Below are 13,133 nucleotides of genomic sequence, written 5' to 3'. Positions count from 1 at the left end.
ACTTATAAATATTTAACTAAGAAATGTCTAGCTTTAAAGTTAGATGGTAAAACCACAAAATTGTTTGGCTTAATAAATGCACAATAGTCAAATCATCCAGCTGAGTAAGTGATTAAACGTGTGCTCTGGTGTTTTAAAGGCATGCCCTGAGAGTGAACGTCTTGTTAATATTGTCATTTTTTGCAGTGCAAGAAGCCCTACTGGTGAGAGAGGCCGTCAAACGAGCTGACAAATGGAGAGTGTTTTCTGCTGATAGCAGTCCCTGCAGGTTTTCCATGCTGGCAGCCTGCCCAGGACCAGGAAACTATGTGTACATACCGCTGCCTATCATAACCATGCCACATGTCAACCACATGGATTCTGATTTTGCTTTTTTTGCCTGTCCCACATGGACTTTTTTTTAGAAAAATGCAAAGAAAAATGTAATGCTAAAAGAAAACAGCCATTATGGCAGATCATTGCAAGGTCAAAGTGCCAAACACCATTTTACAGAATCTGTGCTTATCTGTCTTTTGCATCACTTTTTTCCATAAAGCACTTTAGAAAAAGAATTCTGCATTTTAGGTTTCCTGAGCCCCCCCCCCCTTCTTCAAGCGTTCAGATCTGGAATCTGCTGTTGTGGTGGATGTCATAATCATAATCTATCCTTGCTTTTCAGAATAAATAAAGTGTTCCATTTCAGTCCTGGCACTGCGGCTCCTTTGCCCTCTGCACGCGCCTTCTTTCTGTAGCTGCAGTCCTTGAGGAAAGCAAAGCTTCAGCAGTTTAGCAGACTGAACCCCTGCAGAGGACATCTCTGTGGATCGCTGTGAAATTGCGATAAAACACCTGGTTTTTGGTTCAAGGCTGCTTGTTCACATTTATTCACTCAGATTTCCTTTAATAAATCAGTACAGACACGATCAGAATTTAAAGATACAACATGTTCTGGAAAAACACACTTTTGCAAGACCTGAATAGATTCTGTGTCTTTTATAATTTTATTTTAAACTGCTTGAAAACTGTAAAGCACTTTGTGTTGCTGCTGCATGAACAGTGCTTTATAAATAAAGTTTGAATTTGAATGAGCTGCTAATTAGACTCAATGCAAGCAAGCTTTTAAGCTTTACAATCAGGTGGAAGCTAATTTCTTTTGGAAGTTTGGCATATTTTGTCATCCAAATTTTTTAAATATTTATATTTTTAAAGGAAATATAAATTAGGATACTAAGATTCTTTAAAATTTTAGACTAGCAGTGGAACAGAATGGTGGCCATCAACAAATGCATCCTGGTAACAAAAAAAAAGTGACAAATCAAGCAAATACAGGCAAAGTAGTTTTGCAATCCGGCAGATTATGGCGTGTACATTTCTACTTTTATGTTTTCAAAGGTTCAAAAGACCAGATCAGCTATCATTTTGAATGTATCTTGACAGATGGCGTGCTTCCTATTTCCCCAAGTATGAGCACTTTAATGAAAATGATTTTAAAAATCTAAGTATTAATTGCAAAATCTGGCAGCTTTCCGTGTCAGTTTTTGCCCCACCAGAGTCTCTCACAGGGCTGTGATTTCCCGTGGCTGTGGAGAAGAAACAGATGCTATTCTTGTAAGCGTCAGGCATGCATCATCACCCAGATTGCTCCATTATGTTACAGCACAGTGTAGTCTGCATGAGTGTACGGTGGCGTGGGGCAACTCTCAGCAAAGCGGCTCCTCCAACCCCCACCCACCCTCGGGTTCTTGCTGACTCACTGTCACAGGCCCGGAATCTGCTTCCTGCCTGCATTATTTACACGCTCACCTTCAACTGCTGGTGCCTCCTCAGCACACTCAGCCTGAAGCAGCTCCAACCATCCCAGGGTGTCTGTTTCATCTGCATGTCCGATTACACCTGGACAGATGCTGAGACGACATTTCGGCAGAATTAAAGTCATCATTTATGTCGTTTAAAGGGCAGCTATGCATTTCTAAACTGTTCCTATTGGAACAATTGTTCTGGTCTTAGTATCGTGATTTCTTCAAGATTATGTTTTCTGACACTCTGTGCCAACGTTTCTCACAAATTTTGTATCCATCACTCAGCAATCCCACAGCATGATAGCATTTCTGCCATGCTTTAATGTTGATCTGTTACACTCTGGGATAAAAAAAAGTGTTTGACAGTTACAGATTCTGCAGGTCATCCCACTTAAAAAGATGAGAGGTCTGTAATGTTCAACACTTCAAAATAATAAATAATTAAAAATCCAGGAAATCACATTGACTGATTTTTTGTATAAATGGAGTAAAAAATAAGCACTTATCTTCAATAAAAAAGCCGGAATTCCATCCTTAACAGAGCAGTTAATTCTTCTTTAGGAAGTTATTCTATCCTCCACTGGTTACCTGTATTAATGTCACCTGCTTGAACTGGTTATCTGTATAAAAGACGCCTGTCCGCACCCTTAGTCAGACTGCAACTGTTTCCCCAAGACCAAAAAGCTGTCTAAGGACACCAGCAACCAGGTTGTAGACCTCACATGTATGAACCAATCAACAATAAGCAAGCAGCTTGAAAAGTAGAGATCAGCTGTTGGAGCAATTATTGGAAAAACGAGATCCATGGCAATCTCTGCACCAGAAGTTCCATGGAAGATCTCATCTGGTGGGGTACAAATGATCTCTTTTGAATAGCAGAACTAGCAGAATCACTGACAGATAAATTCGTTTTGTTTTTTTTACCCACTGTCTCAACAGGTTTCATTTTATCCTCTGTTTAACTGTACTTTACTTTAACTGTTCAGCCAAGCATGTTTACTTTGTGGTTACCTTGTAAACACTGAAAGAATTTCACCTCACCGCTGCCTGTTTTTGTCTCTTTAAGCCGATTTAAATCAATGTATAGATTTAATGCTAAAAACTGATCATGTTGGAGAGGAGGGTGTAATTGTGCAAACCAGCACAAAAAAAAATAACTCATTCAACAATATAATTTAAGAATAAAAACAAATAAATGGCAATACACAAAAACTTGGCACCATATGTGTTTCTGCATTAGAAAATTTAAAAAAAAAATCTTTATAGAAATGAAATTAATAAAGTAAAATGATTTCATCTGAGAATAAAAAGGACAAACCTATTTTCTCCAGGTATAAATCCTCCATCTCTGCAGTGCAACTGTAAAAAATGTGCATTTATAAATGTGACAGAGCATATTAAATGTTGCTAAATCGCATGCATGCATCTTCAACGGTCTGTCATTAACGTCACGTGTGAATGACTTGAAATCTGACTGAACCAGCGACCTTCCCTAGTCAAGTGCCCCCTAGTGGAGGATATGAGAACAGAATACAAGTCTTCTGTGATCTCCCAGGACCAAACCCTCCAGTTGTTGAGTTCTGTAAAATGAAGGTTTGTTATTAGCTTGTTCGTCAGTGAATAAACAGAATCTGGTGGTGCAAACAGAAGAGCAGACAAAACTGTAGCTGAGTTTTCAGTTTATTTAAGGTTCATTTATTCAGACCTGCAGAGGAAAGTTCACGTTCTTTAAGCGCCTCCGAGTTGTTGTTTTTTTATTTTTTTCCTCGCAAAATATGTTAAAACCCACTGTATGACTCTGTTGGTTTCTCTGCTGGACGACTTTGTTCATTTTTGTGAAATACTGTTAAGGGGGGGGGGGGGAGTGTCAACAGGAATCAGAGTTAAGACTTTGTAAAGAAAAGAAACAAGAATAAAAGGGATGGTGGAGGTCAGAGGAAGGATTTGCTAGCAAATGATCTCATTTGATTCCTTTCTACAGTACTTGGTATCGTCTTCTGTTGGGATGCGCGCTCGCATTCAGCTGCCGAAGTCACATACAGGCTTGCATATTTTTTCAGCAGTCACAGACACGCCTCCAGCTTTTTCTCACCTTTTTTTTTAAGGCCTCGTGAACCGTTAACCCCATTTAGCTGGCAGATATCTTCTCTCAATCAGTCACCGTCCCATCGATGCAGAGGCTGTCCATGTTAGGGCTAACTACCGGAGGTGCCACACAGTGGCACTGTGAGTGAGTCTAACCCTAGGGCTCCTAGTGGTTTTGTGCCAGATCTCCCACCGCCGTGGCTCCCTGTGGTTGAGGTTTGTGCTCCACCCTCTGATACAGAGGTTCAGCAACCAAAAAAGAAATCTCCCTCCAGCTGGATGGGGCAAGTGGAAGCCCCACACTACAGGGAGTATGAGCAAAGTGGCCTTCCAGGCAGGCCATTTGTACACCTACTGAACAGGGAGCCAATGCATAGCCTGCGCCCTCCACTGATTGGTGTTGCCTTCTATTCACCCTCAAGCTAAATCTGAACTTCTCTTGATTTTATTTGAAAGAAAAAAAGTGCCAACTTCTCTGATTTCTTTTACGTCATTGAGTTTATACCACATCTGTAAGTTCGAACCGTTTCACAGTCTCTTTTTAGAGTGGGGATGACGACGATCTTTGGGGAAAAGCTTCAAAGAGCAGATTCACAGCTTGCTTCTTGTCTTGAAAACTAACCCTGACTTCAACTTTCCAAAAAAAAAAAATGTTTTCATGCTTAATCATCAGTTGTTGTTTTTTAAAGAGACCTCCACTCTGCTAATTGTTTCCTTGCCAGTTTGAGGAGTTAATTTGTGTTACCACTGGGCACTTCACGCTATTCCGATTCTTGCGCTCTCTGATGACACTAAGCTACACATTGAATCCCGTGTTATGCCCAAAACTATGCCTAAGGAGTGGTGATGGCAGCAGACGGAGGGTAGGGATTATTTGTGTGCCATAAAACAAAAAACAAACAGGGTTTCAGAGTCGACACGAAGGAAGGAGGAAGAGAAAAGAAGAAAGCAAGTTTGTTACTTTGTTAATTTTCGTTCTCTGCAGATTGGTGTGTTTTGCATTGGGAGGGGGGGGGGGGGGGGGGGGGGGTTACAGAATCGGTGGGTAGATCGTGGTGGTGGGGGGAATGGATGGGTGTCTGCTGCAGTCTGTGCTCAGTGGCGATCCACAGCCGCACTCTGTAGTAGCTCTGTGACGGGCTGTCCTGGGGGTCTGAAGGCGGTCTGGAAGCCTGGTGGGGGGGAGTGGTACTGGCTGACTGGGTTGGCTGTGGGAGTTGGCAGGTAGGGAGCCCAGCCGCTGGCGGCTCTGTGGTGGAGGGGGAGGTGACCGTCGAGGAGGTTGCTGTGAAGGGGCTGGGGAGGGGGCACGGCTGAGCTGGCGGGGCCGTCCATGTCTGTGAGTGTCTGCAGGGACTTGAGCCAGTGGGGTGGGTTGTCGTCTTGGAGACAGTCTAAACTGTTGCCTGCTGAGGCTGGGATGCCTGAGGGAGGAGGGCAAAGGGGATTGAGAGGAGACCATCAGAGCGATCATGACGGCAGTTCAACAGAGAAATTCTTCAAACTGGTAAAATGCTGAAAACATCCAAATTGTTCCCCTAACAGGGTGAATACTTCTTTCACTGCACAGAATGTGTTCAATTTGTCACATTTACACAAATCTTTGATTGCGAGCAGACCTTTGTTTTAATTTAATAAAAGTGGATTTAATTTTCAACTTTGAGAGATTCAACAAGAGAGCAAAGTGAAAATGTTGAAGCCTGTCCGAGAAAAGTTTATAAAGTGCATAGTGAGAGGTTTTACAGCCTTAAAAAACATCGTGGCCTTTACCTATCCGGGTTATTTATAGAACAAAACCAGGGAAAACGAGGGAAGACTGTACGCTAATGACACCCCCCAAAAATGAGCAACATCTGTAAATACAAGAGAAAGTGAACGGCCTTCTTCTTACCAGAAGTATAATATAATGTATTGAAGCTGGAGGGAGGGGGTGGCATCTATTTGCCTCACAGTTATCTGCTCTACAATAAGGTTCTACAGTGGCCCAACGCTAGAACGCAGTTCTTGTCTTGCAGTTTTGTGATTTTTTTGTGCAGTATTTCACTTTTTTTATGTTTACAGTGCATTGTGTTCTGCACCCTGATTGGCTGCAGACTAATGTCAATCAATCTCCTCCGTGCCTCGTCTCCTGTCCAGAGTGTGTTCAGAATGCAAAGATGAGCTTTGGTTTCATTCTATAATACTGGACTCATATTTCTACAAAGGCTTGAACTTTGAGAGTTTCAACAAAAGAGAAACGTGTAAAAATGTCTGAGGAAAGATCATGAAGTGTGTAGTAAGGAGTTTCACAGCCTTAAATTATCTATAATAATTGTAAAAAATAAAGATGACTACTGTGCAGTAGGGAGGCGCCGGTTATTTTTAGAATGCAACTAGCACAATAAACAAAAGAACATTAGTTTATAATTTAGGCTAAAGTCACAACTGTTTTGCTAATTATGCTCATTTTAAATACAATACAATTTATTGTGTTTATTTAAAGACTTCAAGTTGGAAATGAAAACAACTTTTCAGAGAAAAAAAAAAAAAAAAGAATTGACTGAAGAAGACACCTACAGCTATTTCTACCTGTGATGATGGCCGGATCCATCCAGCTGGCTGTGCCGTCCCAGCTCAGACTGTGTGAAATGCCTGCTGGCCCCGGAGGCCCACCGATGTGGTTAACACTGTTGGAGGACGAAGAGGATGAAGAGGAGGAGGAGTTGGGGAGGCCGCCGAAGTTGATATTGATATTGGGTAGAAGAGCTCTGAGGCCGTCCTGCCACTCTTTCACATTTAAGCCGTCTATAGAGCCGCTGTTTTCTGCAGAGAGACAGGAAGCAGAGGAGTTAGACCACCAGATCTTTAAGCGACAGAACATTGTCGACACAAAGTGATTAAGTGCAGAACTGCAACTACCAATATGTCTGTCTGCACTCTGTAAAAATCAATACACACTGATCAAAACAAGTATCTCCAGGCTACAGGCAAAGCTCATTTGTTGTGATATTAAATAACTTCCTCATGCAGCACATCTACTGTGTTTTAACATACACAGCTTTCACTGCACACAAAGAACCTGCCAAGGTGACCCGAGTGTCAGGTACCTGAGATGGGGATCCCTCCTAGCCCTGTGTTGTGCTGAAGGGGCAGATTCAGGTCCAAGAAGTTACTATGTGAGGCAGCTCCAGCTGAGTGGTTCAAGTGTGTGATGTTATTTCGTGGGGGTAAGCCCATCCAGGGGTGTCTGGCAGATGGGGGCTGCTGCTGATTGGCCTGGCTGTTGTGACTGCTGGGGAAGCTGAACATGGGTCTGTGATGAAGCTGATGAAAGCGTGGCAGGCCACTGGGGAAGTGGTGGGAACTGCTGGGGTTGGGTTGTAGCATGTTTGGACCGTGGTTGGCCCCCTGGGTGAGGGGCCCGGGGGACAGGGGGCTCTGATCTTGCACCGACAGCTCCTTCTCTATCAAGTCGGCCAAAGCCTTGCGGGTGACGTCGAACGGATCGAAGCCTAGGTCGTCGTCTTGCTGCTTGGTGGAGGAGCCAAAACCGAAGGCTGCCTGCCAGTCTGTAGAAGAAGACACTGGTATTGTGTCTGCAAGAAAAAGGAGAAGGAAGACTTTAGAAGAACACCAACATTAACCAACATGGCTCCTGTAACGGCTCCACATACGACTAAACACAAATGATACACTTCCCCAGGCTCATCTGTTAAAGAAGATTTACAGTATATTTAGATGAATGAATACCTGATGTGAAGATGCTCTGTGGTTCAGGCGCCATGGGCCAATCAGAACTGCTGCGGGGGGAGCTGGGGAAAGGGGGCAGTCCGGCAGGGAGGGGGTTGGGATGTTTGAAGTTGCTGTTGTCTGAAAAGAGGGACTGAGACTCAGCGGATGCACCCTCAAAGGGCGAGCGGGCCGGGAGGTCCGACATGCTTATGGGCACCACCAACACGGGCTTAGTTAGACCCGGGGGAGGGGAGGGGGAGTCACTGGTGGGAATCTAAAAATTCAAAGCCGGAAAAGTGAGAACGCTTGGCTTCATATCTCGAGGATTTGATGTTTGATGGTGGTTTTACCTGTTGTATAGTATCTCCATTGACCATACCAATTGATTCTGAAGGCTTATCATTTGGACTGCAGATTAAAAGAAAAAGAAAAGAGTTTAAATATTTTCTGAGGATTTAATATTATTTTTCATTGAGGAGGCCTGTCTTACCTGTTGCTATCACAGTTGGAGGGAAAGGGGGACATGGCCGTAAGCTGGCCAGGGCCCAACTCTGTTTCTAGCCCATCTGAATTGTTAGCTTCTTGATCTAGATAATCTAGAAGCGGAGGAGACTTGCGATCTTCTGAAAGCCCATTTGGCAGCTTGCTATGTCCTGAAAGTGTTGGCCACCCATCTTTACCATTACTACTGTTGCTTCTGTTGGAAATAAGGGAAACAAATACGTCACACATTTTGATTCATTGAGGATTAGAATACAGACAAGCACGTTGAACGGACCTCTGTGTGGAGTTGGGTTTATTCTTTGACTTTTCTGTTCCACAACTTGGAGGTTGTAGAAAGCCTGGGTTAATTTTATAGAGGTCTTGGAGGAGTTTCTGTTCATACTCTTGATGTTTCCCAGCCTATAAGAGGTTCCACATTCACATCAAATGAAGAACAAGAGCAGCTTCGACTTTCCAACAAACAACACAAGAACAGCTTTACCTGCATCTCCTCCTTAGTAAAGCTAGCCGCTTCATCCCCAAGTTCATGTAGATACATACAATCAGGTTTTGGACATTGCATACTTTTGAGGAAGTAACTGCAGTACTTTGTTGTTCCTAAAGAAGCCTGTAACAGAAAAACAAGATAGAAACTTTAATGATAAGGCATAGTTCATTTCTAAAAAAAAAAACAAAATCTAATTTTTTAATGACTTAACACAGATTTAAAATTAAAAGTCAAACAAAAGTTTGATTGTATTTGCAACAGATTAGTGTCAGAAAATAAGCTTGAAAATACATGAGAAAAAAAAAAAAACAGAGGAGCTAAACTTCTTACCTTAAGTGTTCTGCCATCTACAACCACATTGTTGACACACTGTATTGCTCTTAGAGCATCTTCAGAGCGGATGTAGGTGACATAAGCGCTGGCACTGGGCCCCTGAAAAGCAAAGAGCAAACAATACAGGTTAAACAGACTTCCCATAGATCTCTGTGCACACAAGCCAAACTCAAGTTCAATATCAACAAACTGTGGTTCTGATCTTTTTTTTCTTTTTTCCAGTAAAAGCTACACCAATAAAACCACTGTTTTATCTGTAAATACTTTAAATGTTTTGAACTTACCTGTGAACCTGCATAAGATGTACTATTGTTGATAACCACTTTATGGATTTTCCCAAACCTCCCGAAATATTCAGGACGTTTTAGGACCTGTAAGGAAAATACAAAACTGTAAAATCTAAATATTTTCTAATAAGGATAAAAATAGTAATTTCTAACTAAATGTAGATGAGATTCTCCCTCAAAGAGCATATTCTTTTACCGTTTCCAAAAACTAGGTATAAGCATTTTGTTTTTGTTGCTGCAACCACGTGATTCCCACCAAGCAAATCCCCAAGAGTGCAACCTCCCAGTGGCAAAGGTAGGAAAAATCTGCGACTTTGTAAACTGCAATGCAGTACTCACCTCAGGGTCAGCGAGTCGCTGCGAGAGCCCCACCACAAAAACCAGGTTCCTCTGAACCACTCTGACACTGGCCAGATGCTTGCGATTTTCTGTCACCTTCTGCTTTTTCTCGTTCTGTTTCTGCTTCTTTTCATTCTTTATCCTCTGGATCTCCTCCTGTGACAGAGGCTTGTACACTGCAGGGTCCTCTGGATATGGCTACACAAAAAAAAAAAAAAAAAGTTAAAAGAAAGAAAAATATTCACATTTTTAAGCTTAAATGTCAAAGATTTAACTACGGTTGGACTGTAAGGACAAAATGAATTGATCAGTGTATTTAAAGACTAGGAGTGGAGTAAAATAAAGCATCTCAACACAACTGTTTTGCCAAACGAGTGCAGACAAAAACCTTTTTTTGTTTGTTTGTAATAAACTCAGGGCTTTGTATCACCTTTCTGCAGGCCGGGCAGAGGCCATTCTCATCTGTGCGGATGCGGTGCCAACAGAAGCGGCAGATTTGATAGCCACAGGTGCAAGGAAAGAAATTGACATCATCAATTTCTAGTGGCTCCATGCAAAGAGGGCACTCCATGGGGTCGTCCTTTATTTCGGGGCTGTGGGACATCCTACGGTGTAGCACAAGTGGGCACTGAGGCTGGTCACAGAGCACAGGGCTGCAAAAATAAATAAAAATGATTTTAGGCAAATACGGTCCTTATAAGCAGTAATAAATCAAAGGTGAGCAAACTATTTGCTGTAAACATGACTGGTGTATAATTTGATGTAAACAGAAGAAAACTTCAAGCAGTTCATAAGTGAAACAAATAGAATAATAAAAAATATTTTTCGAATGGACAAAATGAACGTATATATTTCACTGAAGTTTTTGGTGCTACAGATAAACTGCATAGGGCTGCTTCAGAGCTGTTCCTAGTTTATCGTCAGTTCCAAAGCTAGAGAACCTGCTGACACATGAGCTACATATACATGTAGTACTTCAAATTTGATAATATGTCAGCATCATAGAAACTGACCTTTTTCAGATCTTCAAATAGTTATTATATATGGAAACAAAAAAGCTGATTTGCTGAGGTGACTCCTTAAGGGAAAAGAATGGAAACAAAGTCAAAATTAAACATTTACAAAAAAGGAAATAGAAGCACAACGTTGATTTATTCAGTTAAAAAAGGAGCTGAACTAAATCAACAGGACATGGGTATATCAGTTATTTTTAAACATTATTCAACCTTTAAATACATTTAGAAAAATGTCAAAAAAGTCATGAATAGTTTAAAACGAAAGCTCCAAAACTAGAAAATATAGAAAAGAAAAAAAAAACTAGCTTTTGTAAGCAAAACGGACAATTATGTTTTTAAAATAATCACATAACCCTATAATTGTGAATGATGCCTACAATATTTTCAATATAAAATAACATTTCATATAAAACACAGGCAAATTAAAAATATAGTTAGTTCAAGGTTAGGGGGGAGTGACTTTTTTTCAGAAAGTTTGTTATCAAACCTAGATGACAAACCCAACACGTAAAAAAATAGTAAATCAGGTAGTTCTCCAAATACGTGCGGTCAGCCCTAAACTTTTGTCTTGGCCATACAGAACCAGAGGAAGGACTAAGGTCAGGATTACAGTTGTGGTTAGGGTTAAACCACCAAACAGATCCTGAGTGTGGCTCTCCGCTCCTCCAGGGGATGGATCAAATTTGGGAACACATTTAACACACCTTGGTTTGTGACAGATAATGGGAGTTTAAACTTTAAGTTTAATAACACGTGCGGCCAACAACAAAATGCAACCTTGGACACCTATAAAATATGGGCGGGCAATGTAGCAAGGCGCATCTTGGCTGCACGTATTAGCCAACATGAATTTCCATCACTTTTTGTACAAAAACATTTTTTACATTTGAAATGAAAATAAATAAAAGTATTATATAAAAAAATAAAGCATAAAATTACACGTTTGCTTTTTTTCTACGAAGAAGATATCTGAAAGGAGATACAAGCGGTCATTAAGATGAATACAACTACCAAAAATCAAGAAGTTATGTAATGATATTGAAAGGCAGAGAGAGAAAAAAACAGTGCTGTACCATTATAAGTCGTGAAAAATGTTTGCAGTTTCTTTGACACAACTAGCATAGAGAACTGATGGTCTAACAAAACAAAAGGATCCCCCTTGAGCTCTGGGCAATGCCAAAACACAACTTGGATTAAATAGATGAAAACACGACAACCTATAAAGGATGCTGAGGGATGTTGGACAGACCAGCAATCACTATGAGTGGCTGTACTATTTAATAGTCAGAAAACTAGGTTTCTAGAAAAAGCTGAAACAGAACTACCGACAGCTAAGTGTCAAAGCGGGTGTTGTACATCTCTAGTGGCTTGACAGAGTTTTACACGTCACGTTTGACGCTTAGGAGAAAATAGGTGCGTTTCTCTATGAATATAACCCTGTTGAATAACTCGGATAGTTAACTCGGTCTCTACGTGACAGCATCGCTTAAGACAGATGGGCTTAATTACAACCTCAGATTGATAAACATAAACAAAATTAAGTTACATTAACGCAACACCAGCATTTTAGGTGATTGGTTGATAGCCTCCTGCTACTGACGTTTATTATATAGTATCATTGATTGTTTCGCAGACATCACCGTGTTAAAGAAAAATACAGAGATAACCCTGCGTGTGACTTTAGCTGCGTGGAGACAGACTGGCTCTGTCTTCTGGATCGTACATTATCGTGACAGATGTTTTTTTGACTAACGTTGAGCTAAGCTAACGTTAGCAACAAATTGGTACAGAACGCCGGTTCGACTGCTGGCGGGTATCCAGTTATGTTGTAAACGTGACTAGAGAAACAAAACACACGAAACACAAATCAAGCAATGACACGAAACAGAAAGAAAGAAAGAAAAATAAATGGCAATGACGTTTGCTGTAGACAGAAAAAAAATGACAGCTTGGGTAATGCTATGCGTTTAGCTTGAATGCTAGTAGTTAACGATAGAAGTACAAGGTTTTGGAGCCTATCTAACGTTGCGGCCTACACAAGCTAATATCTGCAGACAAATTGCTTGTACAGTGAACAGCTGACAGTGCTCCAAGTGCACCAATATTACCTGGACAGCAATTCTGAAATCTTGACAAAACTCTCCTGTCGGCGAGAGCTCGTAACATGCACACCCGCCCTTTATTTACTGAGATAGGAAGGAACTCGAGCTAGCGGTCTTGGCTAATGTTAGCGTTACTTACCCTGTCCGTATTTAGCTTAGGATTCCACTCCAAAGGAGTCACACCAAATTGGGCGGGGACTAAAAGCCAATCTAACAGAAAAGTCACAATTTATCTAAATGGACACTTAATATAACAGTAGTTGTGCTGTTCTGCTGTAATTAAAAGGTTGTAAAGATGTTTTGCCCCTTTCTTTTCTTGGTATTGTTGAGACAAATTACGCTCAAACCACCATCTTAGCTAGCATTATAGTAGGGAGGAGGGAGCGGGGCAAACATTCGGTGCCATTGAGCCTGCGCAATAGAACAGATGCTTTGTGGGAGATGGAGTTTACATGCTTCTTTTGCTTTAACATGATCCAACCCCGATTTTG

General features: G+C 41.3%; 1 protein-coding gene and 1 long non-coding RNA gene across 6 annotated transcripts; both read right to left on the bottom strand.

The window, feature by feature from the left end:
• Window positions 1–832: 832 nt before the first annotated feature.
• Window positions 833–3,200, bottom strand: LOC144992434 (uncharacterized). Its single transcript, XR_013656380.1, has 2 exons — window positions 3,097–3,200; window positions 833–1,883 (listed from the first exon to the last, which is right to left on the bottom strand). It is a non-coding gene; the product is annotated as an uncharacterized LOC144992434 (long non-coding RNA).
• Window positions 3,201–3,440: 240 nt separating this feature from the next.
• On the bottom strand, window positions 3,441–13,083 carry cnot4a (CCR4-NOT transcription complex, subunit 4a). 5 transcript variants are annotated; one of them, XM_078948545.1, is made up of 14 exons: window positions 12,649–12,667; window positions 10,538–10,602; window positions 9,955–10,177; window positions 9,525–9,722; window positions 9,183–9,269; window positions 8,896–8,997; window positions 8,560–8,685; window positions 8,353–8,477; window positions 8,065–8,271; window positions 7,925–7,982; window positions 7,593–7,848; window positions 6,950–7,438; window positions 6,420–6,665; window positions 3,441–5,287 (listed from the first exon to the last, which is right to left on the bottom strand). In XM_078948545.1, exons 3-14 carry the CDS (start codon window positions 10,126–10,128, stop codon window positions 4,959–4,961), a joined length of 2,397 nt encoding a protein of 798 aa, XP_078804671.1. In that variant the 5' UTR covers window positions 10,129–10,177; window positions 10,538–10,602; window positions 12,649–12,667; the 3' UTR covers window positions 3,441–4,958. The 5 variants fall into 5 exon arrangements, with proteins under 5 accessions (XP_078804671.1, XP_023811445.1, XP_023811448.1 ...); XM_023955677.2 differs by lacking the exons at window positions 10,538–10,602; window positions 12,649–12,667 and adding an exon at window positions 12,782–13,083; XM_023955680.2 differs by lacking the exons at window positions 10,538–10,602; window positions 12,649–12,667 and adding an exon at window positions 12,782–13,083 and having other exon boundaries at window positions 6,432–6,665.
• Window positions 13,084–13,133: the final 50 nt, after the last annotated feature.

The sequence above is a fragment of the Oryzias latipes genome, chromosome 6 (genome assembly GCF_053564925.1).
Source record: "Oryzias latipes strain Hd-rR chromosome 6, Olatipes_Hd-rR_3.1".
In the NCBI taxonomy this organism is placed as follows: Eukaryota; Metazoa; Chordata; class Actinopteri; order Beloniformes; family Adrianichthyidae; genus Oryzias; species Oryzias latipes.
The sequence above is the reverse complement of the archived record's forward strand: the minus strand, read 5'-3'. Positions and strand labels throughout refer to the sequence as shown.